The sequence below is a fragment of the Mauremys reevesii genome, linkage group 5 (genome assembly GCF_016161935.1).
Source record: "Mauremys reevesii isolate NIE-2019 linkage group 5, ASM1616193v1, whole genome shotgun sequence".
In the NCBI taxonomy this organism is placed as follows: domain Eukaryota; kingdom Metazoa; phylum Chordata; order Testudines; family Geoemydidae; genus Mauremys; species Mauremys reevesii.
The window spans coordinates 21,063,070-21,090,132 of NC_052627.1; the positions used below are offsets into that span (position 1 = coordinate 21,063,070).

At 41.2% G+C, this 27,063-nt stretch overlaps 2 protein-coding genes across 4 annotated transcripts in view; one reads left to right on the forward strand and one right to left on the reverse strand.

The window, feature by feature from the left end:
- NUDT9 (nudix hydrolase 9) overlaps positions 1-14,328 on the forward strand; it is a 41,055-nt gene extending 26,727 nt beyond the window's left edge. Inside the window, exon 10 of one of the 2 annotated variants that reach the window (XM_039540784.1) lies at positions 13,371-14,328. The gene's annotated coding sequence lies outside the window, so the exon portion shown is untranslated. Of the gene's footprint in view, positions 1-6,838; positions 6,971-13,370 lie in introns of those variants that run through there. The other variant, XM_039540783.1, reaches the window with a different exon arrangement.
- Positions 1,539-25,787, reverse strand: SPARCL1 (SPARC like 1). Of its 2 annotated transcripts, none has more exons than XM_039540774.1 (12): positions 25,656-25,787; positions 16,052-16,118; positions 15,864-15,917; positions 14,736-14,918; positions 11,635-12,867; positions 10,339-10,408; positions 9,306-9,424; positions 8,575-8,695; positions 6,819-6,955; positions 4,823-4,914; positions 4,015-4,163; positions 1,539-2,005 (listed from the first exon to the last, which is right to left on the reverse strand). In XM_039540774.1, the coding sequence occupies exons 2-12, from the start codon at positions 16,103-16,105 to the stop codon at positions 1,977-1,979; spliced, it is 2,241 nt and encodes a 746-aa protein (XP_039396708.1). In that variant the 5' UTR covers positions 16,106-16,118; positions 25,656-25,787; the 3' UTR covers positions 1,539-1,976. The 2 variants fall into 2 exon arrangements, with proteins under 2 accessions (XP_039396708.1, XP_039396707.1); XM_039540773.1 differs by having other exon boundaries at positions 4,766-4,914.
- Positions 25,788-27,063: the final 1,276 nt, after the last annotated feature.

A 27,063-nucleotide genomic window follows, 5' to 3' on the forward strand; every position in this document is an offset into this window, starting at 1 on the left:
TTACATTTACATTTATTTATTGGGGGTTCGCTGATATTTGTATGTTTTTAAATACTGTTTTTTAGGATGTAACACAGATACATGGTTTGTATAAAACACGTGTTACATTTTTTAGTTTGTTTGACATGTGTTTTTAATGAAGTATTTTTGCTACATGGTTTTGTGGTGACAGGTAGGGACAAGCACACCCATTTTTGAGGGCTTTTATTTTGTACATTTTTGGGTATTTAATTTTTTTTTAGTTTATTGATTTATAACCATGGGTAGCCAAAAGGATTTTATGGTTAATTTTGGGAGCGGGCTTACTTTTTATATTTTTCTTTTTATAGCGTGTTGGTGAGTAATTTTTAATAATAATTTTACCTAATAATAAATTAGGCTTAATTATGCTGGAAACATACTGCATTTATTTATATTCGTAGATATTAAATAAGGATTTTTTTAATGGTTTTAAAAGATGCGTTAATACCGGAACATTTTTAGATATTACCCAAAACATTTTGTGTTTAAGTGATGCTAAATTAAGAATTTGCATTTTAGTACATTTTATGGCTAAGGCAGTTTTATTTTTTGTTTATATAGCAGCTAGGAGGTGGTGTTTAGCCACTGCCACATATTTTATGTTGCTTTTAGGTTTTTTAGATTTATTTGTATTAAGTTTATAGTAGTATTTGCCTGCTTGTACATGAGACTATTTTGCAGTTGTGACAAGGAACTTAATTTATTTTTAATTACTTTTAGGTTTATAGTATTTATAATTTTTGCTTGAAAACCAATTTTTTTAATATGGTGTTTGCTACATGAGGATGGATTTTTGTTAACAGATTGGCATTTTTTTGATTTGTTGCCTTTTTGCAATATTGTTTTTTGTAAATATAGTTAAAATGCTTTTTTTTTTTTTTGCTTAATGCATTAGGGTTTTTTTGTAATATAATATATAACAATGCTAGCAATAAGACAAACACAAGACAAAACACAAAACACAATTTTTGTTGAGACGTAGATTTATGGTATTTTCGGTTGCTTTTAAGCTGGTACCAGCTTTTTTTGAAGTTTTGAAAGACAAAATGAAAAATTATTTTTTTTTACCCCTTTTGGGGTGGCAGATTATTTCTTAATTTATTTTTATAAATATTTTTGCTGGTTGCAGGCAAAACAGAGGAATTACCCCCCATACTTTGTTGAGTTTTTGTTTTATAGGCAGGCCATGTTTTAATGGCTTTTATAGTTATTAAATTTATGAGAGAGGGTAAAAAACCCAGTAAGGGTTGCTACTCTATTAACCTTGGTCAAAGAAATATATATCATGAGTTAATGTACAGTACAGACCTATGGGGGTGCGGAACTTCTAAGGATGGAAGTTAAAGTGATGGTGACAACGCTTTTAAAGAGGTCACTTGAAACATCATGCATGCTATATTTTGTCTTCTCACCTCATGATTAGTTTAAAATAATATGTGCATTATACATTTGTGCTGATGCCTATTCTTTTAAACAAGTTTTAAAAAAATAACAAATCCAAACATGCTTTTGTTTCATGCTTTCTTTATTAGAATATTAAGAAGCTAGCAATACAGTACATTGACAATAAAATAAAATTGTCCTATTTCTAGTTTTCTGCAGTATACAAACACAATCCACACTGTATGTGTCGATGTGAAGAACAATATTCTGAACAATTCTATCATGCACAATTATTTTCTATTGTGTACAGAGAGAGATTATGGATTGTTAAACTCCAGGCAGGAAACAAAAGTTTAGATATGTCACGTGAGAAGTTCTTAGATTCTGCTACTGTTAATTGATTTAGAATTTTTATTTTTTTGTTTTCTTTGGGAGTAACCCTGTCAATCTACAAAAATCTTTATGTAAGCTCTCTGTTCAAACGTGTTAATCTATCAGTATCTTGGAAATACAATGGCTTTACAGATTTGACTGGTATGTGAACAGGGTGCTGGAACTCTATCCTGCTGGGTTTAGAACAGGAGGTTTTCATCCGTGTCTTCTGTGAAATAGAGAAGAAGGAAAAAAATGTTACCATCATGACTGAACCTTTAATATGAAAGACCCATGAATAGGTTATGAGCTAGTCAGCACTTTCTTTCTAAAGTTTCAGAGGGCTCAGATGCTGGCCTATTTTATTCACACCTCTATACAAACACAGATGTGCATATCAAATTGAGGTGCCACCCATCCTATATCTTCTCTAGTCAAGCTGCTTTCTCATTATGCAGTATATTCCCAATGTGTTTGTTGTTCAGTAATCATCTCCTGCCTTTTCAAAATCACTAAGGACACCCCAACCCACAAAGGACAAACAGAACCATTAGTAATAGCACATGCCATTGACTATTACTCCTTTTAGTAATAATACCTTCATCCCCACCCTTCTCCCTCAGTCCTAGGGCTGATGTGGGACTGAAATGGCCCCTGCATAACTAACAGCAGTCTCAGGGCTACTGTAAATTACACTGCAGGACTGAGACCATTCCACCACTTGGGGATTGCCAGAGTACAAGGCACCCCAGTTGTTCCCCTCACCATTCCAGGACATGGACTGGAATGTCCCTTGCATAGAAGGGGGGATCATATAGAACCATCTACGGTGGCTTTATTTCACATGGGGAGTTCCCTATGTCAGAGGAACCTCCAGCTTTCTGGAGCAGCACAAAGTACATTGAACAGGAACTAAGAACCTGGCCCAAAGAGTTTTGGGACCTGTTTGTGACAAGTTTTAAAAGATTACTATGATTCTCCTATGCAAAATCAAGTTCTATTGCTGAAAAGAGGTTTGGGGTTTTTTTACATCTGCATCTCGCTGCTACTTTTAGTATTTTTTTAAAAAAAATGACTCTCCATATTTTGAGGGGGAGGCAGGAGGTGACAAAGTTTCCAGTTTCTTTTTATTTCTGATCTTTGCATCCTGCTGCCTATCTCTGTCTAATGTGGAATCTGGCCAAAAAGATCTTTGAGTTTCATCTGCTGTCTGTATTTTAATACTGAAGCTCAGGTGGCTCAGTCTGTGAACACTTCTAAATGGAAAACCCATTTATTCATAATTCAGATGAACCCCTTATTCTTAGTTAGAAAGAAACAACACCACAGTGTTTTGGAAAACTCTTCTATAAAAAAGATGAGTGAGACCATACTGTTGGTAAGGGACATGAATCAGTAACCATACTGTCAATGGTTTCAAAAGGATGGGGTGCAGTACCATTGCAGGAGGAAATACGCAGGGTCCAAAATAAGGAGGTTTTTTTGACGGAACAGGGTTTGATAGATTTCCTAGAGAGTTATATGGGGATGAAGAAGATGCTAACAAGACGTTATATGCAAAGTGAGCTATGCTGTAAATGTGTGTGTTATGGAGCACCAGATTCTGATTCTAGGGCTGATTCTCCTCTCACTTAAATCAGTGTGAATCCGGAGGTTAATGGACCACTGTAAAACAGGAGAGGAATTACGATTGGAGAATCAGGCCATGAGCATCCACTATTTAGGCTGACTGCGACCAACTGCAGATACCCAAAATACAGATGCCAAAGCAAGAGTTCCTCCGCAGGCCTCTGCTATTGGACTGGAATCTAAAGAGTGGGGCATGGGGTTGAACAGCACCATTAAAGGCCAAATTCTCTTGTTTATATAGGTACAAACTGGAAATCAATAAGATTTTGACCTATAGTCTATATATAGATCTATAGAGCTACTGTTCTGATCTTGTATGCATGGCCCAAGCTAGGTTGCTGTGTATGTGATTAGATATTTCACCCACTGCAAAATAAGTTGGAAATTACTCCTAATGTAAAACTTAAGCATGATTTTGGAACCAACCCAGAATGCTGCACCTTCTGAGATTGTCATCCCTGCACGCCATTTCATTCACCTCAGAACACTGCTAACTTGATGTTCAGGCCAGAGTGTCTTACCTTCTGTGTATGAACTGAGATACTCTCTGCCTAGTCTGGAAGGGAGCAATTCTCCCTACCCACCTGCCTCTCAACCTTATGGCTTTACCTTCTTTAATTCCGAAACAGTGGCACCACTCCTTCAAAGAGACATGCTTATTCCTGTCAGCATCACACTCCTGGAAAAAACGAGTTATGCAGTGTTCCATGGGAACTAGAGAAGCTCGCAAAGGAGCAAGCTCTGAGTGTGACAATAACCTGAAATGAAATAAAGGTAGCATATGATCTCTGTTTCTGGGGGTAAGAAATCAGGGTCAGTGAAGAATGTCAAGGTTACAAGGGGATAAGAAGAAACATGTCCAATATTAACTATCTTAAGGATTTTGTATATCTTTAATATTGTGATAATTCTGTTCATATAATCTTTGAAAGACAAATAAGCCAATAATACATCACTGGTGATTAACGGATTATTCCCTTGTTCTCACAGTCTCACTATCACCCAGCCCAGGTGAGTTTGGTGCTTTTTCCCCAAGCCCTTAATATTTTCTGTGAAATCCTATAATTAAAGGTGCTATATATATATTTATTATGAAATCTGTGTGGGTAGCAGGTATTTGCAACTAAATCCCGTGTCCTTGTAAAACCAGATAAGTATCTTACAGAGGAAGTCCATGAGGTGAAGGATCCCATTTACAAGCTCCACAGAAGTTACTATAGAGAGGCCAATTTACACTAGCAGGGGATCTGGCCCCGTATGTATGCCTTTGAGAATAGTTGCACTTTTTGAAAGACATGGTAAAGTAGAACAATCATGATCTAAAAAATGAATCAGAACTGAGCATAGAAACAGTTTCTACCTGTCGGCAGGGTGCCGATCAAGCTGGCTAAACTGCCAGTGCACTGGGTACACATACATATGATAGTTTTTCTCAAAGTCATGTAACAGAAGCTCAACTGGATGATCTCCAGCCATCAGACGTTTTTCATTCTGGTAGATTTTCTTGACCTACACCAATAAAGGAGTGGATTGTTCAGTGACAGAAGGACTAGTCTGAATAACATTCACGTGTCGTCATTCACACACACACACACACGTATCTTCATTGAAATATCACGAGAGAGTTGTTTTTGCAGTATTTGTGGCTGGAAGTTGAGCTGCTGGAAATTGCACTAAACAGTCTGTCCTTATATGTTTACCAGCACATTTCTTCAGACTTAAGCAGTATGGGTATTTCAGATAAGCTTTGGATACTTATCTGAGCTGAACCTGAAATCCTAGCACCTGATCTTCAGGTCTAGCTATGATGTGTACTCAAGGCAGGATACAGGGGTTGGTGGGAAGTAAAGTGGCTGTATGTCACATTACTGTCACCCTGATGCTGGGGCTGCTGGGTGTTGGTTCAGCCTCCGGCATATGATTCCCCTGGACCAGAGCATCTTTGACCACTCATTTATGGCAGCTTTACAGTCTGTCTGTATGTGCCAGGTGGGTGGAGGGGGAAGGGAGAGAAAGGACCCAGTTGTGCCTCCTCAATCCTGTACTAGTCTGCCCCAACTGGGGGCTTGATCTAACTTTTCTCTCACTTGTATAAGATCTGTAACTTAGCGGTGAATAGGCATAGCAGAGCTCTGCAATGCTAAACCCCGGCTATTCACTTTCCTCTCATGACACATCTGCTATACTGGGGAAAGGAGCAGCTGGCACAGGAGAGGGCTCTGTCAGTCTTGTCAGTTGTATGCCAATTAAGTTGTATCCCCTATGCAACCGGAATCATCCATTGACTAGCTAAGGCCAGAGTCTGTCCACTTTGCACCTTCTGAGCAACACCAAGTGGCAGTAACACGTTTGAGAATCTGGCCACTGTCTCCAGGGTTTTAGAGCTGAATCCTACAAGGTGTGGAGTATCTCCCATTTTCACTTAGAATTGCAGGTGCTCAGCAGCACCTTGCAAGAGATGTTCAGCATCTTGCAGGAGCAAACACTTAGAAAGTAGCTCAGTGTTCTTGCCAGTTCAGTCCTTGGCGTCTCTGTTGAGCCTGCCAGCAAGATTGCCAATTATGGTGGCACTTCTAATGATGATGACCCCTATCCATGAGGAACTAGTCTCTGGCCACCAACTCTTGTTGCAGAAATCACTGACCTGCCAGAAGATGGTGCAATGATATTATTAATAGAACTGGAATAGACCCACTGGGATAACATCCTTACCCCATACTAATCCTCTGTAACCTCCAGTGATATGACAACGCCAGAATAATAGTGATGCAATTATACAGGATAGCTGAAATAGCTCTCTCCCTTTCTAATGAACAATGAATGTCAACACCACCACCTTGAAGTTTCATAGCTCTCAAACATATTGTTAATGAGTAATGGTTTTGTTTAATTGTAGATTATTAGTGTATAGATCTGGATGATTTCCGCAAACAATTTCCCATGATTATTCAATCCAATTTTAAATTAACTTTTGCATTGATTGTGTTTGCCCACTCTTTTGTGTTCACTTTCTCTGAGTATCATGGCAGGAATTTCTTTGGAAAAACCAAATTGATGCAAATATTGGGGATTATTCATGGAAAGCAGATTCTGAACTTGTAAAAGTGAGAATTTGCACCAAAAATTCGAAGAGTTAGTTATTTAGCTGGGGAAGAGAAATGTATCATGTAACCTGGGTATCTAATGAAAACATACAGCTCACATTCTAAATTTCATATACTGAATAGTCACAAAGAACTTCGCACAACCAATCCACAGGCTAAGAATTATTCACAAAAAATCCCAAACTGTGCGCAGACATTTCGCTAACATTAAAAAGAGGCAATGTTTATTAAGTAAATTGTGTGTCACATGATTTGCCCAGCTCAAGTGACATGGCTGCAGCTGTGTTTTATTTGATACTAATTACTCACTTTACTCCTCTGTTTGTCAGATAGAAATCCAGACCTCTCCAGATCACGCTCATAGAGCTGCATGAGGACGTTCTTGAGCCAGTCTCTCATCCGGAGAGGGAACTGATCCACTTCATAGTCAGTGCAAGGAGGAATGTCTGTTTCAAACCACGAAGGATTCTAGTCGCATTATCAAGAGGTGCATTAAGTCCCCAGTTTCAAGCATCTCCAAGCAAAATCTGAGTCTTACGAACCAAATTTTCAGCTCAACCTTAAATTTGGCATCTATTTTTGTGATGTAAAATTGGGAATGCCATTGCAATTTGCTGCAGCTATTTACAATCACACTTTAGATTACTTGGATGCTCAATTCTCTGATTCTATGTAAGACAGTTGCTTAGTTGTCTGTGTGAATTAAACTGCCATCAGAAATAATTATGAGCACAGAATTGCACCAACGAGTATTTTTGCTTGCAAAAGTTTGCCCCTTACTGTCTTTGGCCCTAATTCTGCAAATGCTTAAACATATGCTTAATTTTAAGTATCTGAGAAGTCCCATTGACTTCATAGGACCTATTCAGAGGACTACTCCTATGTCTAAAATTGAGCATATACATAGTGTTTACATGATCGGGGTCATAGGGTATGTCTACACTGCAGCTGGAAGTGTGATTGCAGCTTGGGTAGGCATACCGGCACTAGCTTTAATCTAGCTAAATTAGCAATGGCTAAAAATAGCAATGGGAATGACTGTGTATCCTGGTGGTTAGAGCCCTCACATGGGAGATCCAGGATCCAGTCTCCCTGCTCCAAACTGGAACAGCTTCCACAGGAAAGGTGGAGGGTGCCCCCCATCAGAGTATCCCAGAGCCCACTCACCTGAGTGTTGGCAGATCCCAGATAAAATACCTCTCCCTCTCTGATAGATGGGGAGCATACATCAGTGGTCGCCCACCACTTAGAGAATATCCTAACCCGGGGCTACCAGCTAAGAGGGAGGGCCTCCCCCTCACTAAAGCAGCATAGATGCCTCACACCAAGAGACAGTTTGCAGCTGAGAATCCCAAGCAGATGGAGGCACCTCCCTGAAGCCCAAATTTGGACACCTATCTCTGAGAGAGGGGCAGAGCTTAGCTAACTTCCTTTGACTTGGCACCTCCCATTGGCTAGCTTAGGCATGGAGTTGACTAGTGTTCTGGCTTTTATGAATCCCATTCTAAGGCACCAATCTCTCTCCATTCATTGTATAGGGAGCTTAGGTGCCTGATTTAGGCTTTGTGAATCCAGTGCTTTTCTAGGCACTTAGAAGATTGGCGGGGTAATGTTCAGCCTGCCCTTGCCTGCGTTCCTTTGTGAATCTAGCCCTTAGTCTCTTAGGTTCCCATCTGTAAAATGGGAATGATAATTCTTTTCTAGCACACAGGGGTAGTTGTGAGGATAAATACATTAATGACTGTGAGGTGCTCAGATATTATAGTAACGAAGGCCATGTAAGCACCTAGATAGACAGAAAGAGAGCCAGAGATGGTAACTGGGATGGAGGCAGGCCCAAGGCATATTGCAGGTAGAAAAGTGCTTGAACCACAAAGGTAGCCAGGGCTTTTGTGCAGCTTATTATAGAAAATGGACCTGTCTAGGGTTGTGAGCTTATTTCTAACTGGTCACTGATACAAAAGAAGGGTGTGGGACAAGAGCCTATGTTCAGTGTCTAGATACTAAGATGATGGGCCCTGTATATATAGGTAAATTATATACTTATAAATAAATAAAGCCTTACATTTGCAGGATCCCATATAGTCCAAGTGCAGCTGGTGTCCTATTTTTGTCCCTTCAAGTTTACACTTAGTACCAAAGAGCTGACATGTGCCATCGTAGGTTTTATTATCAGTGCCACAAACCTAGATAGCAAAAAAAAAAAAATCTAGTCAATAACACTGTCAGATCATATGAACATTAATGTATAACATTCATGGCCAGCAAATACAACACATGGCCATTAATGTGTGAGTGCTCAAAGGAAATGGGTGCTCAGAACTTCTGAAAACCATCCCTTTTATTTAGGCATCTAAATATGGATTTGGGTGCCTAACTTTAGCATTTTGGATATAATTTTGCGGCACTGATGTAGGAACCCCATAGCAACTCCGTTGGAAACATTACTAAGTAATGTCCAAAATACGTAACTCTGGGTATGTGTTTGCACATGCTAAAAGCTCACAGAGGCAAATGTAACTTTTAATTTTATTCTTGGAGTAGCTGTAGAGTTATTGCTGAGCAATTGTAATTTATTTTTTATTCAAGTAGAGTACGGATAGTTCTATAATCCCATCAAATAGCAATCAGGAATATTTTGGGTGAATTCTGCCCTTTGGGTATATGATTATTAAAATAATTGGGAACCATTCACAAGCTCCCTAGAATTGCACCAATTAATATCAGAGGAATGGGGCATCAGGCAAGTGCTGCAGTGAGTTCTTTCTGTGCCTGTGTACTCCATGGAATACTTACATGCTCATGATCTTTAGCTGGAGGGCAAGCAGCCGGATCTTGGCAAATACAACTAAGTTTTTCTTGTTCATCTGCTTGGCAGACCTTACCTCTTTTACAGTGGAAGTTCCTACAAGGATCTAGAAAAATATCGGACCAGCCTATTAGAACAAATTGCTTGAGTGCTTATCAAAAGTTTATCAAAACACAGTTGAATCTCTTTAATCAAGAAATCTCATTAGAACAAGATTTTTAGTACTTACTGGTTGCAGTTGGACTGGAAGTACCTCCTCCTGTCATTTCCCCCCCCCTCCAAAAAAAAAACCCCAAACCCTCTTTCTCAGTAGTTTGATATTTCTACTTTCTAGCCCAGCCCAAGTCAAGCAGTGGAAAAATGTGAAAAAGAAAGAAACAAAAAAAGTTTAGATTCAGTTTCAGTATTTGTTTATGGTGAAATTTCATATCTGTTCTTGTTGAATCCAAATCATTTTGCCATATCATGATTTAAATCAAACTAAGATCACATCCTCCCCCAAGGTGATATGTTTCAGTGGAAAATAACTCCAACTTTTATACAGATGTCGCAAAAAGCAAGGCTTCTGTCTGCAACTTTTTTTGTTACTGTTTTTACAGTTCTTTCAACACTTAAATAAATAAATACAAGGGCATGCAGAACAGATTCTTCCTTGTGCACAACTCTGTAATATACAGGATTAAGTGCAAGCAAAATTCAGTCATGTGAAATCACATCATGAATAAAGCAGTAAAAAAAATCAACAACTGCAAATTCCACAGCTTGATAGCGTTAGCACAGTGGTTTTCAAATTTTTGTACTGGTGACCCCTTTCACATAGCAAGCCTCTGAGTGCGACCCCCACCCCCCTTATAAATTAAAAACACTTTTTATATATTTAACACCATTATAAATGTTGGAGGTAAAGCAGGGTTTGGAGTGGAGGCTGGCAGCTCGCGACCCCCCATGTAATAACTGACCCCCAGTTTGAGAACCCCTGTGTTAGTAGTATTCTAATTGCTTTGCAGATAGATTACTCACTGAGAAGAACCTTCATACTGCTATCACTGGAACTTTCATCCTCATTATATGAACTGCCTGTCGTCTTAACCTTTACAATCACGAAAACAAAAGTAGAAGTTATAATAGATCTCTTGTAGGGAAAACACATTCAACCAACATTTGCCCCCAGTTACAAATGTGCAACTTCATAGACTTGATGTAAGGGCACAATCTGGTCCAGTGGTGAAAAAAATACAGTCAATATTGCCTTTTTCCTAAATAAATGAAAGGATAATACCCCCATAGTATGAGGTAGCACTGTTTTCAGAAAAAGATACGGTATAAAAACACTAAAGCCCCAGTTCAGCAAAGTGTTTAGGCATGTGCTTAAGTCCAACCTATCAAGAAAACACTTATATACATACTTAACTGCTTTGCTTAGTAAAGATGGATGGCTGAATTGGGACCTAAGTCCCTATGCATGCACATTACTGAAGCCAAATTCTGTTCTGATTTACGCCTGGCATAAACACAGAAAGTCAATGGTACTCCACTAGCTATAAGTCAGTGAAAAATCTACCTCTAAGAGTCTATACCAGAGGTGCCTGCAACTTGTCAGGAGCTGAGGGGCTATATCTAATTTACATACAAGTATAATACTTAAAAATGAAAAGTAAACCTCTGCAACTATTGTATAATATTTGCTTGTGCTTAGACTATATCTTCCTGTATAGATTAATACAAATGTATCAAGAATTTACCAATAATAAAAACTTGAAGTGGATCAGCTATGCTCTTATGCTGCAGTCACCAGGGAAAATGAAGGATTGTTACCTATAATATGAGGACAGTCTAATCTTAAAATACATTGTAAACAACAAAAACTGCAAAGCATTCATAGAGGAATTAGAGAAGGACAGCGGATGCCTTTTAGAATCATTCTCTCTCTGAGCCACATTTACATATAGTAAACAGCAGTGGTTTATTTTTTAGGACATTGGTTTAATCTTCACTCAGAGAGCAGAGGGTGTTAGATAGTGAATTTCAGCCAGGATACCAATCTGTGTTCACAATGAAGACCTGACTCTCAAAAAACACTGGAAATACGCACATTTATTGTGTTCTGGTACTACTAGTCCAATCAGATCATTGAAGTAAATAGTCAAATTGAAGATTGCTTTGTGTGATGAATAAACTAGGATGAAATATATCTCATTGATGTGAAAAGAAAGATTTGGATAAAGAACTCTGTTTATGTAATTTATGAACTCTCTTGGACTTAAGTTTGGCTGCATCTTTACTTTTTTATCACTCATATTTTTTAAAGACACTTACATTATCTTCAGGTTCCATGGTGTTCACACTCCTTTGCACAAGGCTGGTTATTTTCTCATGTTCCTCGTTGTCAGAAATGGCTGGCTCATGACTATAATAATCTTGTTCAAAGTGAATGAGGTGTTTAATGTTGACATTTTGGTCATCCTCTGTCTCATTAGTCACCACACTTTCATCTTCATCCTTTCCTTCCCCCTGCCCCTCAGAACTGATGCTTCTGTGATCATTACTTCGAATTTGTTCACCCTTGTGGTAGGCTGCTTCCTTTTGGCTTTTGTTGAAATCGTCTTCATCGCTCTCAGCATCATTATTAGAATCATCATCATTGTTTTCATGACTGTTGTCCTCAACATTGCTGGCTTCCATATATGCAGCAGCTTTTTTTAGATTCTGTCTTTTCACCACTTCCTTGTGGTCACTAATGCTCTGGGTATTATCTTGGAACCTATCTTCATCCTCCTGGCTTGGCCACTCAGCATTCTGCTCTAGTTCAATACTTTTTGGTGCGCTCGTCACCTCTTCTCCTTTATGTGACTGTGCTGGGGTATTATCCTCCTCATCTTCTTTTTGGTCAGCCTCTTCAAATTCCTCATTCTGCCTCTTAGTTATCTGGAGAGGCTGACTAGCATCTCTCAGCATTTCATCAGATTGGCTGCTATCTTCATTCTGCTCACTCCTGTAGAGACCTTCTTGAATTTTCATGTGGGCTTTTTGCCTCCTGTCCCTGTAGCCAGTTTCATCCCATTCCTCTGTCTCCTCCTCCTCCTCTTCCTCATCACCTTCACTGTTGTTTTCAAATAATCCAACAGGATTTTTATTGTATTTCCATGTGTCCTGTTCCTGACCAACTGTGAGACCCTGCCCTGGGTTTTCCTGATCATCGCTAGCCATATTGCTTTTCTTAACATCATTCTTGAACTGATGCTCACGATTAGATTGATGGCTGCTGCTTCTCTCAAAGACACTCTCCTGATTGTCAGAAGCCAGCGTTGCACCCATGTTCTGAGCAAGGAAGTTAATACGCCCTAACCTACTTTTCACTTGATGCTCACTACTGTTTCTTTCCTGACTGTTAGCGTCCCTATGCTCTTTCTTGTCTTCATCATCCATCATCAATGTCTGCTCCTCCCTGTCACTGCTGCCCTGAATTGAGAGTAAATCATTATTGCTGTTAATATACTGCTCAGACTCTGTGTTTTTCTTCTTTGAAGATTCAGAAGAAGTATCTCTAACGTTCCAAAGAAAAATGCATGTTTATTGAACAGTATAGTAAAGACTTCATTTTATAACTCTATTTCCAACTCAATCTTTAATATGCTATTTTCACTCATTAATACATACGATGAAACGTATCAGTGCATAGATTAGTGGGACTCCCTGTGACATCAGTGGATTTGTGGGTGCTCAGCAAGTTTGACAATCAACCCATTTTTATTTGGGGCTGTGATTTCCAATGGAGTTAGACACCTAAATCCTACTGAGACTTGATAGGAGTTGGATCTCTGACTCATTTAGGCTTCCTTGGAAATCTCAGCTTAGGTGCCTAAATATTGACTAACATTAGGTACCTGTATTTGCAAACATTGTCAGCAGCAATTATCAGTTATCCTAGAAGATAAATACTGTGCTAGCAATAGCTTTGGAAGAAATGCTCAACAGGCAGGTTGGGAAGAGAGGAGATTAAAGTACTTGACTAGGTATCTTCCTGGGTAGTGAACTGTGCCTTATCATTTCAGGATCACCAGATCTATCCTGTATGATGGTGATACAGCTCTACTTCTTTGCTGAGTTAAGCAGGAGTCCCATTTGATTTGATGGCACCAGCAATACCTTCCCAAAACCAGCTGTGGACATCAATGTGTGCATTGAGGGGATGATCCTACAATCAATGAAGACAATGGCAAAACTGGAGGACCAAGCCTAATGTAAGTGTGGGACCCAAGGCTGTGAAGTGGGAGTGGGAGAAATGATTGAATATCAGAACTGACCTAAAGCTTTTTACTCTACACTGAAATGAACCAACACTGGACCTTTTTAAGATGAAAAAAATATGGTTTAAGGATCCCATCCATCTCCTTTCATCTACCTACCAACCAGAGAAAGGAAGGAGCTGAGAGAAGGCCATGAGGGAAGTTTAAGATGTTGGTCACTCCCAATTTTCTTCCCTACAGCCCTACAATAGGGAACTCTCTTCTGTTGGCAGGCTGAAGAGTCAGTGGCTGCTAAAGAATTACAAGTAAAGGAGGTTGCAGACCATTCACGTTAACATGTAGAACTCGTTATGTTTTTGTGAACCAAGTCTCCAGACCTTCAGAGGTTTGCTTATCACAGGGGTCCCCAGTGGTCCCCAACGAATTTCGGAGGCATTTCGGCGGATGCTCAACCGCCGCCACGGTCGTTTGTCTGGCTTATCACTAAGCAAAACCATAGAGCTTGACCCTGATCCTATTTAAAGCCCAGACTTCATTGCCCTCAATGGATTACTCATGTGCGTGGGATTACTGTATTTACAAATGCCTAAGATACTGGCAAAACACTCCCACTGACTTCTGTGGGTACAGGATTGGGACCATTTTATAATGAACACTTAATGCTATAGGACTGTGTGTGAGTCAACTGCACCCTATTTTGTAAAGCCAAGCTGGTATCAAAAGTATTTCATTAGCATTTCCCTCTAACCCAATGCACCTTCTGATACCGTTGGGACTGTATGAAATATTCAAAATGAAATTCATAATTCTATTTTTTAACTGGGGAATAAGTACATCTTTCCTCAAACATACTATTTTGAGTCTTTTGGTATTAAACTACAAAATCTTTTGGTATTAAACTACAAAAAATTGCATATGCATTTTTGCATATTTTTACTGTAAACTGGTTATCTTGCAACAGTTTAATACAAAGCAAAATTTCTATGTTGCAAAATAGTCGAGACAAAATTAGTGCAATGTTTCATGAATGTCATTAACGTCTTTTCACCTTTTTCTACAACATTAGTTACAACACACTCTCTATATGTTTCGAGCTTGGCAATTTTTAAAGGAACCATATGGGAACTTTTTTGGTTATGTGAAAACAAATAGCTGATTTAGGAAATGTACCTGCAATTGACTACCATTAGAGGGCAACTGGTCTGCTATAAACGTTGCATATTTGCTTGCAACTAGTGAATCACCCAGTATTGGTACTGCAATATTTTGTCCTGCTGCAGATGTCTTCTCTATATGTTGTTTCTCGGAGACAGTTGCAGTCTGGGAATTGTCTGGCATGAACCTGAAATGTATCTGAAAAAAATTAATTATACTGTAAATTGTTCTGATGGATACATTATGAAATACTAAAAGTCATCCCCCCCCCTTTATAACCTGTAAAACAATCCAGAACACCATGTGTAATGGTAGGTAACTTACCTGGAAACATGTTAGGAGCAAGACCTAACTCATGATAACAAAAGGTAGGTGGAGGGAGGCTGGATTTTGCATTTGGTTCTACAAAAATTTGGTTGGGTTTTGTTTTTACAAAACATCACAGTTAGTTTGGCACCAGACTCCATTTTTTCTGAACCACCAAAGTTCAGAGGGTGGGGGAGTAAGAGACAGAGGTCTGGTTTAGGCCCATCTCTAAATATAAAAACATGAAACAGAGCTTTTGTTGGCATAAATTTACACCAGAGAAGGGTCTAGCTCAACAGCCCAGCATTCTGCCCATCTTCGAATAGACTCACCTCTTTCAAATATGAACAACGAGCAATAAAAGCTCCATTAGATCAAATGACATTTTCATGTACAGTAACTGTTATGATACCTTTGAGAGTCTCCACTCTATGATTGTTCATATAATAGTTTCTCAGTAGGGCCCAAATCCTGCTAGCTTTACCAGGGGGTGTGTGGGTAAGGCAACCAGGATTTGACCCTTGGTTTGATCCACTATTTCCTGCAATAAATACACAGATATCATGTTTAAATTTATTAACGGGTTGTGAGAATTTCTCCAAATTCTATGAAGACAGCGCTTAGGATGCATAAGAGATCTTATCAGGATCTTTGAGCATGCTTCTCTGCCATTGGCTAGCTAACATGTGAAGGGTGAGGAGTTTCATAGTAATTCACATGAGGGAACTACTTTACCTAAATGAACCTGTGAACAAATACATATACAGAAATGTGTTTCATGTATTGGAACTCAGTATTATATTGTGGTCTGGTACTTAAAGAAGAAGAAACAAATACCTTTTCTGAATTTTTCTGCCCACGGATTCCAAGTTTGTACATTAAGGGATAGGTCTAGAACAGAAAATGGGATTAAAACCTGCATATAAACAAAATCTTTAACAGGTCACTGGGAGACACTAGAGCACAATGATCTCAATACATGAAAATTCAAATGCATGGTAAGTGATAGATTGAAGAGAATTTACCGGAATAGCAAAAGCTGATCCCACGAGGCAAATGAAGAAAGTCACGGGCTTCATGTTTTCCAGATCTCTAAAAGGACAATAATAAACTCTAGAATGGTGGAATTTGGAGGTTTTCTTTCAGAAAAAGTGTGTCAAGGTTTGGTTATAACTATTTGAAGCTGTCTGATGCAAACCATTTAGTGGACATTTGGGTGGGTGAGTTGGGGGCGGGGAAACACAAATCAAAAGTCACAAACTTCCCCCACAGAGTCCAGTAGCATGTGATTTCAATGGAGTTGTGCCTGCTTATGCCAGTAGTCACTTTGGCCCAGTTCTTTTACAATACGATGTGTGAAGGAATACAGGATTGGGTCCTGGGGGGCTCATGTGCTGTATTGTTAGACCAGCTCTTCTGAGTGCCCAGATTTTTGCCAAGTGGCCCCTCTGTCCAGTTCCTGGACCCTGTTCTGACACACTAACTGACTATAGATTCTTTTACCGCCACTGCTTACGCCATTCCACAGATCAGCTTCTGTAGCTGGAAGGCCCCAGCTCAGTCCCTGCTCTGCTTAATTCAGACCTTTCAGACCTGGGACTTGAACATTTGTCTCCCACATCCCAAGTGAGTGCCTGGAACACCATGTGACTGGCTATTTGGATCGGGGTCTCTCTCGCTCTCTTGCTGTTCTGGGTTGGGGGTCTCTCTCTCTCTCTCGCTCTCATTGTTCATGAAAAACTGTGAAAGATCTTGATTTTGTCCCAGTGCAGAATATATATATATATCTGTATATTTTAAATCTCAAAAAGTTCTATGGGATGGGAGAACCATTTCCTGCCCAGCTCTCGTGCTGACATCATGGGAAGCTTTCCTTGCTTTATTTATGCTAATGTCAACATGTAAGCGAAACAGAGACAGCTCATTTATTTTGCTTGCTGAGGTAACCTGCATAACTAAAACTTAAATCTTATACCTGTGTAGTGCATCTGTAGTGGCAGTTTGTGTGTGTGTAGCTACATCGGTGCAAAAAACCCCACAACCCTCTGGGGACTCAGTATATTCTATTTCTTTTCTTTTGTCTTATATTTATTTCCCTTCTCTTATTCTGGTTCTTTTTTTTTAATATGCTCTTCTTAGGCTTTCTCTCCACTTTCTCACCTTTTTTCTTTCCTCTGCTGCTTTTCTTCATATCTCTCCTTTCACTTCACATTTCTCTGCCCTGTTTTTCTCCCCCATCCGTCTTTCTCCACACCTCACTTCTTTGATTCCCCCCACACCTTTTCCCATTGTCTGTATAAATGGAGCATGTATTGCCCTATTTTTAATTAAATGAAACAGCGTCTCAATTTGCTGGTTGAGCTCACTGGCACATGAACAATCTGGCCGTACCCTCAGTCAATAAGGTTGGGAATGTCAACTACAATAAGCTTCTGCGACTCAGTGCATGGTATAAGAATGTTATTTATCCAGGCAGTTGTTTGTCAGTGCTTGAAGAAAAACATCAAAGACCATAAGGAAGAGTTCCAGGCAAGTCTCTGTTCTGGGAGCTAGTTCATACACTGAGGAAACAATGGCTTACATTGATTATTGTATTTATTTAGTAGGAGAGCCTGCAAAAGCATCCTAGCCACCACCCCGCCTCCCGACAGAAGGAATATCTGTTGGAAGTTGCTTTTGTGTTGATGTTTTTAATTCCTTAATATCAACATTTTCCTCATAGTTTATACAGAACAAAACACTTCCTGAATATGTGCCACTAATGATGCAAACCTCTCCTCTCGCACCGCACAGTTAGCCTCCACTTGTAGTGCAGCATAATAAAGAGCTTCAATTGTCTGTCTAGTTTGCAGAGTTTCGCTTTTTCAGGTGCACTCAGTAGAGACAAATAGAATACAGCAGACAGCACAAGGGAAAGTGTGAGAGATTCCTAACACGTATCTGCATGGAAGCAAGTGATTTAGATCAGTGCCGTAAAAATTCTTTTGTATTGAGGGTCTCTTTGGCAGCATGCCAGAAACACAAGGGCAGAAACTAATTTACATGTGAATTTCCATACATTTTTTTTACATGACAGAGCCCTAGTATTTGTTTGCATTTCAGTATTTCTTGGTACAAGAATCAAGGAAGGAAGTGTTATCTAGTGGCTAGAGCACAGGACTGGGCTTCAGGCAGTTTGTGTTCTACTCACATCTGACCTGCAGTGTGGCTTTGTGTCTAAGTTTTCCCATTTCTAAAATGAAATTAATGACATGGACCTTCTTCTGTCAAGCGCTCTGAGATCTACAGAGGAACAGCTCTAGAGAAGAAATGTATTATTATGTCTAGCTCCACCATCGACTTTGACTTTTCTGGGGTTTGATTCTGTCACCTTTACTCAAATTAAGCCGTTGTTACTGGAATGAATGGGACACAGGGAAATTGTGACTCATTATCTGTAAAATGGGGATAATACCACTTACCAACTTCACAGAGGCCTTTGTGAGGCTTAAATCTTTATCTTTTGAGAGTCTTTGATGGAACATGGGAATTGCCAAGCTGAATCAGACCTGAGATGCATCCAGTTCAGAAGCCTGTCTGTGATAGAGGCCAATGCCAGATGCTTCAGAGGAAATGTAAGAACCCTGCAGTAGGCAGACGTGGGATAATCTGAATCCCCTGCCCAATGTCAGGTCTCATCCTGATCTCTAATAGTTGGAGATTGGTTTAAACCCTGAAGCATGAGGTTTAAGATCCCTTTTAAAATAAAGGTATTGTAGAAGTGTGAGTATTATTAGCCTTTGCAAATTCATCAACAATACAAATCTCCAGTCGATCAAGTTGTGTTTCCCCTATAGTTACGAGAAAGATGGCCTGGGCTGAATTAGAACCCCACCCATGCATTTTGAACCTCCCTGCTCACTGGGCACTCATATGCCTTGGGTCCCGTCATTTATAGCTTTACCTTTTGGAAGCAGTTCTTATTTAGCGCCCAATTCAAAGTGCATAGAAATAAATGGGAGCCTTACCTCTTACTTTAGTGGGCCCTTAGTTTCTGCATCAACAGTAAACTTTTCAGAAGTGGCTTAGGCACTTAGGAGAATAAGGCCAGTTGTACGCTAAGAGGGCTTTGGCTGTATAGCTAAACGGGTATGCTGAGCCAGCAAAGCATTCCTAATGTGGACGCAACTTATATCTGCAAAACTGGGCTTTTGCTGGCATAGGTTATTCCGGCTTCCTACAAGTGAAATAAGCTATACCAGCAAAAGAGCAGTTTTGCTGGTATAACCACGTCTCTGCTCTGGGTTTCTGCTGGAGGGCTCACACCTCATCACCCCCCTGACTGACCTAGGTATGCCAGAAAAAGTTTGTAGTGTAGACCAGATCTTAAGTATCATAGAAAGTCAATGGGTGTTAGGAGCCTAAGTTCCTTGAGCTACTTTTGAAAATGGGAAAATAGGCTTCTAAGTGCTTCTGAATTTTTGCCCCAGGCTTTCTGGATCTCTAGCAACCTGGTGCAAATCAGTATGACTCTGTGGACAACAATGGAGTGACACTGAGTTACGCCAGCTGAAAGGACTTGCCCTTTATGTGGAATTAGCAGAATGGGTTCCACAGTAATAACTACAATGTTACCTTTGTAGCTGAATAAAATGTGATAGGCTCTATTTTTCCATTGGCATATTGGAATTATTTCTGTGGAGCAGCTGTAATTTTGACAGCTATTTTCATTGTAGTGCACAGGGCTGGCTCCAGTGTTTTTGCCGCCCCAAGCGGCAAAAAAAAAAAAAAAAAAAAGCCGCAGTCAGCAGCACTTCAGCGACATCTCTACCACCGCCGCTTCATTCTTTGGCGGCAATTCGGCGGCAAGCCCTTCCCTCCGAGAGGGACTGAGGGACTCACCGCCGAATTGCTGCCGAAGAGCCAGACATGCCGCCCCTTTCCATTGGCCGCCCCAGGCACCTGCTTGCTGTGCTGGTGCCTGGAGCCGGCCCTGGTTATGCAGCACTGACATCAGGCCTTTTTAGCACATACAGAAATTCTAGGAGAGGTTATGCACACTACTGAATTCCAACCTCTGATTGCTATTTGTGGGAAGGAAAAACATGTTAATGAAAATCTGACCTGGGCATGAAAAGAGGCGAGACAGTAAACAGAAACAGGCCACTAGGACTGGATTTTACCAACTGATAATTTATTGCATTGACTTTACTGCATACAGAAACAAGTTATACTTTCCTCTGCTTGCTGTAATTATTTATTTTATATGAGATGTGTAACATACGTTCATGTTCCCACGAATTATAACAACATGATAAATGATCTTTTAAATGCCGCTGAGATTTTACTGGGAATGATAATCAGGTAAGTATTTTTGTATCAACTTTTCTGCCTTAAGAATTAATTGCCTCATGCCCTTTGGTACTGTGCCGTGTGCACAGGGACTTGCACAATGGTAGAAAAATGGGCAAGGACAACACTGTAGGGTTTATCTCCTAAAGCAAGTTTTAATATAAGAGTTACTTTCCTAAGCTGTCATGGGACTCTCTCTCTCCTCTTTCATTGCTATGACTACAGTGAGCCCCTGCCATGCACAGCAGAGTAAACAGCTAACATTTTTGGACTAGCAACATGAAATAGTAACAATACCTCCGCTTGTGGGGTAGAGAAAGAAACACCAATAAAAAATCCTTTCCTTGTTTCTGAAAAGAGAAGACATTTTGAGCTTTCCTCCTTAAATCTAAAGCAGGCACTGCTTGACTGGATTATATAACACTGGGCTCTTGTGGTATTCATACAGCTCCGTTTAAAATGGAAAAATCCTTTTTGGCTTCTTTTGACATTGCTATTATGGTGCTGCTAATTAATTAATCAATCCGTAATGGCCATTTCTCAGTGAAGTCCTCCACATAGAGGAGTTAAAGAGCTGAGATGAAGCCAAAGATACTTTTGTGCACTTAATCCAGTCAGAACCAAGTACACTGGGCAACATGAAACTATGCCGAAGCTGGATCCTGCAACCCTTCCATGGCTGAGTAGTCCTGACTCACAGGAATACTCACGGTGAGGTCAGTGGGACTGCTTGCATGAATAAAGATGGCCGCTGTGAGCGAGGGATGCAGCATAAGGTGGGAGAGCACGTGATACTGAACCCCGAGCTAGTGTCCGCCTTGGCCTGTGATCGGCCATTCGTCTTTATGTGGAGAAAGTGGGTGAAAGAATGTGTGAAATCACTGACTGATCAATAGTTTTAAAACCACTCGTTGGTTGGGTGTTTACAGCCCACTTTGGTTACCCAATGTGGAAGCAATAACACTTTCTATCCTGTAATGCAGGGGAGGGCAAACTATGGCCTGCGGGCCGGATCTGGCCCATCAGGGCTTTGGATCCGGGCTACAGGATTGCCACCCCTGTGGTGCTGCAGCCCCGCGCTGCTCCCAGAAGCGTCCGGCACCACGTCCCTGCGGCCCCGGGGTGAGGGAAGAGGGCTCCCCACGGGGAACCACAGCCAATGGGAGCTTCGGGGAGGTGCCCGCAGGTGAGGGCAGCGCGTGGAGCCATCTGCCCCCTCCTCCCCCAGAGGCTGCAGGAACGTGGTGCCGGCTGCTTCTGGGAGCAGGGCAGGCAGGGAGCCTGTCTTAGCCCTGCTGCATGCCGCTGCCACCCTGGAGCCACTCCAGGTAAGTGGTGCTGGGCTGGAGCACCCCCTCCTGCACTCCACATGCCCACCCCCTTCCCTGAGCCCCCTCGTACATGACACACCCCCCCCCCCCCCTGAGCCCCCCCTGCTGCCCTGCACCTCCCTGCACCCAACCCCCTGTCCTGATCCCCTTCATACATCCCACACCCCTCCTCCCCACAACCACTTGCCCTGAGCTCCTTCCTGCACACCGCATCCCTTCCCTCACCCCAATCCCCTGTCCTGAGCCCCCTCGTACATCCCTCCTCCTCCTCCCCAACCCCTTGCCCTGAGCCCCCTCCCGCACACCGCATCCCATCCTGCACCCCACACCCCTGTCCTGAGCCCCCTCATACATCCCTACCGCCTCCTCCCCCCAACCCCTTGCCCAGAGCCCCCTCCTGCACACTGCACCCCCTCCCACACCCCGCAGTCCCTCCCGCACCCCAACCCCTTGCCCCAGCCCTTACTACATTCATGGCCCTGCATGCAATTTCCCCACCAAGATGTGGCCCTCGGGCCAAAAAGTTTGCCCACCCCTGCTGTAATGAGTATTAGCTAACCGGTTTGCCCTCCAGGGACCAGCCCATGAATGGCCTTTCCTTGGCCTCACAGGGCAGAGGCAGACAAGAAGACTCCTCTCCAGCTGAGCAAGAGTTCCCAGCAATAGCAGATACCATAGAGCTGGCTCCTTTGGATCATTCCCATCGTGTATAGGGGCTGCTAAGAGCTGTGAGAAAATTACCCTGGCCCAGAACAGGTTAGGTACTGCTGACATAAGCAACTCTCTTATTTCTTCGTGCAATCTTCAGTGTAGGAGGTGTGCCTAGGCAGGGTGGGAGGGGACAGAGCAGGGCAAGATGGGGCATATATACACCACTTTGTATTACATGGGATTCTGGGATGCAGAGCAGCCATAGGGACTGTTCTACATTACCCTGGGGGCGATCACACAGCACAGAATCTGTCCCTATACTTTCTATATGCTTGGGGCACCATCTGCCTGCTTGAGGCCCAATCCACATGGTTCTTTGTTCCTTGGTGATATAGAGCCAGACCATCCCCTACTGAGGGCCGTGGCCTAAACGATACAGTCTGTCCTCAAGAGGTTGATAGATACTCAAGATTGGCCAAAACCCTGAATTCTCTTGTCATTTAATATCTCTGTAAAGTGCCCAGAACACTGGCAAATAAACATGGCAATAATAATAAAAAAATTAATAATAAGGTGCATCATATTCTGGTACAGCATCACTCAGTTTGTTCTTGACATTTCTGATGGTGTTTCAAGCCTCAAACTCCTTGCTGCGGCAGAACCCAAAAAACCTGCCTTTTCCCCCCAGCTGAAAAAGTGTCTGACATCCGAGTCTGGCAAACATAGTAGATTCTTCAGGTTAGTGTCCTCCAAAATCAGTAAAGGAAAACAAACTATTCCTCAGCTCATGGGTCCTACCTTGAGGGAGGTAGTGCAGCTTGGGAGATCAGGATGAAATATCATTACACAGCCCTCTAATCTATGGTCAAAACTGAATCTTCAGTGGGGCCCCTGGAATGCTGTTGCTATTCAGCATAGTTTACAGAAGCAAGGGGAGGAGAATTACATAGTAACTTCATTCCATCGGCTGTAGGGCACTGTCACTGGCTGGATGGCCTTTTGAAACAACCTGGGTACAGCCTTGTCCAGGACTTGGCAGCTGTCTCTCAGCCTCGCTGGTGAGCTGGCAACGTGAGGCTAATTAGTGACCCCAGCTGAGTGTAATGGGGCTTAATTAGACTGATCCCCAGCTGTGGTGGTGGAGTAAGGTGAGCACTGCTTAAATAGAGGAAGAGGCAGAATTTCTGCTCCCTGGGAAAGACTTTGAGGAAGTAGTTTAGAGTTGGCTGTGGTCAGAAAGTAGATTTACAGGAGCAGGGTTAAAGCTGGGGGGCCTAGAGTGGAAAGGATACGTGAGTGAGGGTCTGTGATGAGCAAAAAAAATAAGATGTGTATGTCAGGCCAGCTTAAGTAATACTTGGGCTCCTAACAGGAAAAGGCTTGGGGGAATCAGCACCCTGATAAGGGGGAAGAACTGCAGTTGATCTCAGTGGGGTGAAGGACCATTTTGTTTAGAGTCAAGCCCCAGGTGGGGTGAAGGACCCTGTTTTAGCTTACAAAGCCCACAAAGGGACTGAACTGTTGTGTGAGTTGGCTTGAGAGCTGAGCTACAAGGGAGTCTGGGGAGGAGACCAGCTGGGTGTAGGCTGTCAGAGGAAGATGTGAGAAGTGAAGTCTCCTGCAATGTTGTCTCATGAGTCCCATAGCATTTATAGGAGGCATGAGATTTGCTTGATGCATAGTAGAAATGACAGAGGGCCTCAAGGTAAGAGGATCATAAGTGGGAATCTCAGGGCTCTAATAGTAACCTGGAGGATCACCTCAAAGTATAAAGATCCAGTGCTCTTTATTCAGTGGAACACAGTTATAAATATCCGTATCAGCCACAAATGTTGAGATTCTGGAACATTTTAATCTATCCTTCTGAACAGTCCGTAAAGATTCCAAGCATTTCCCAAGATAGGTAATGAAATATTCAAAGGATCAGATGCAAGAGATATCAAGAAATCTGTAAATTAAGCAAAGTAACTATACCAGCAGTGGAACAGATCCTCCTGCTGGGTTAATCACTGATGAACTGGAAACTTTTGATACACACAGAAAGTTGCTTCCATTTTTGTGGTTTATCTTAATATATAATATGGCTCAACTCTGCATGACTAGGTGTTTTGCCATCCACTTCCATGGGAGTGGAATCAAGCCCTAATTATCTAAGCACAACTAAAGGAAATATCTCTAAATAGAGACACATAGGAGGGGGAAGAGAATTAGTTTAATTCTGCTGAGTTGCATTGAATCAATATGACTATTTAGAGTTTGTGGGCTTTGGGCCAGTGGAACTCAGCCACGATACAGCACTGACATATTTAGCCTCTTTGTGAGAAGTAGCAAGGATGCAATGTTTTCTGCAATACCCCTTGCTAACTGACTGCAGAAAACCTGTCCTAAGAAATTATCACTGTGATATCTCAGTGCAGGTTGGTCTTTGTCCTTAGAAATAAAATGTGCAGTATTCTAGATGCCAGAACATCAAGCCAGGGTTGATAGTTGTACAGAGTGCAATAAACATTAAACCTTGACATCTCTCTCTTCCCTACCTAACTTTCTCGGTGTTCTGTGACTACAGTGGGAATAGGGTATGTGTGTCTACGAATAGGTAGGAAAGGGAAGGAGAGAGAGAGAGAGAGTTTGGATCTACATTAAAAAGATGAAAAAATCAACTGGAGAGTCTCTCATAAATCTGGAGGAGCAAAGAGTGTTCACTAGTTTCTAAGTCATTGACATGGTTGCATTGTCTCTATGATAGGATTGTAGAACAGAACAAGCTGTTAATGCATGGAAAACTTTACAGACAAGATTTACATGGATCATCCTCTGTAACTGTTGGTTCCTGTAATGATTCAGCTGTAATTTGTTAATCCCTTTTTATTTCTGTTCCATAAAACACATATCAGATATTTCAAGCCTCCCCCAAAAGTTCTCAGTTCAGAACATAACTAATTATTGAGCTTGATTCTGATCTCACATGCAGCAATGTAAATCAGAAGCAATTCCAATGAAATCATATCAGTGTAAATCCAAAGTAAATTGGATCAGAATCAGGCCTGGTATATTTAACCTTCTTCCAAAATAATCTTCTTACTAGACAGGGCATTTTGGACATTGTGCTGACAGAAGTGGAAGAAAGATAAAAATGAAAAAAAACTAAGTTGCATTACCAGCGTGTTCCCCTGTGCAAACTCTGAACAGAAATTTATTTAGCATTGTTTTTGACAAAGCAGCTATCCCACTAGCATTTTCCCTGAGTATACCCAAAGGCTACAGACCAATACACATAGTCAGAGAAGATATAAGTAGTAAATGTAGTAAAATTTACCTTGACGTATGTAGCCAAGTCCAGAATTTATTCAGTAACAAGTTAGAAAATACCCGAGGCTGAAATTGCAGCTGAGCCCTTTCTCTCTGGACCAGCCAGGAGAAAAAACTTTGACAAAAACCCAGAGAAACTCTATAAATCCCTTCCCCTTTTATCTCTGCCTCTTTGCCTGGAAACTAATTCAAGCCTATTGGAGTTGAAATTCTGCTGCTCTGTCAACCAGTCAGTGTCTGAAGTGTGAAATGAGAATTCAGTGCGTTACATGAATTTTTTTTTCCCCAGCAATGAACCATAATAGTTTTTGTTACAAATTTTTGCAGTACTCAGGGGGAAGGGGGAAGACATCCTCATGTGCAATTAGTTTCAATAGAACAAGACAAGACTCCCCTCATATGTACTCCTATGGGTATGATCATGTCAAGTTTTCCAATAATGGGCCAGATCTCCAGTTGAATTGGTGTAGTTCCACTGAAGTTAACACAGCTATGCCAATCTACACAAGCTAAGAATCTGGCCAATTAACTCTAATTTTCAGGTTCATGGATTCCAAGGCCAGAAGGGACCACTGTGATCATTTAGCCTGACCACCTGCATAACACAGGCCATAGGACTTCCCTGAAACATTTTCTGTTTAACTAGGGAATATCTTTCAGTAAAACATCCAATCTTGATTTTAAAACTGCCAGTGATGGACAATCCACCACAACCCTTGGCAAATTGTTCCAATGCTTAATTACCCTCACAAGTAAAAAACAAACAAAAGTCATATTTTCAGTCTGACTTTGTTGAGGTGTTTGGATTTTGACTGTAACCCTGGATTGACACTTGACTAACAAAAGGCCAGATTTGACCTTCAGTTGTACCAGTGGCACTATTCAGTAATACTGCTGCAGCCAATGGAGTTACACTGAAATCTAGTAAGATTCAAATTTTCATTAAAAGGACTTTTATTTCTTTATTTTATAAACATTTGAAAGTTTAAAATTGTAGAGAGATGTTATCAGAATGTAGGAAAATAAGACTTAGTGATTTTAGATGCATCGTTGCATGAGCGTGTCCTAAACAGATTTGTTTAGGTTGATTGGATTGGCCAAAGTATTAGTAATGGTGCATGCAGCCTTTCATCTTTAGGATCCTGATCCAAAGCCCATCGAATGTCATAGAAATCTTTCCATTGACTTCAGTGGGTTTTGGATCAAGCCCTAGTTCTTCATTTACAATATAGTCCATAGGTTTGGTGACTGAATCAATTGAAATTCAAGAACGGAGGATGCATTTGTGTTCCCTGATTGTATCTGCATAACTCTGAGAATCAGATTTTCAGTGCAAATACCTGTGGTTACGTCTTGTTTCCGATATTCTCTTAAAATCCACTGTTGCTGTGAATGTTCTGCTAGTAAACTCATTG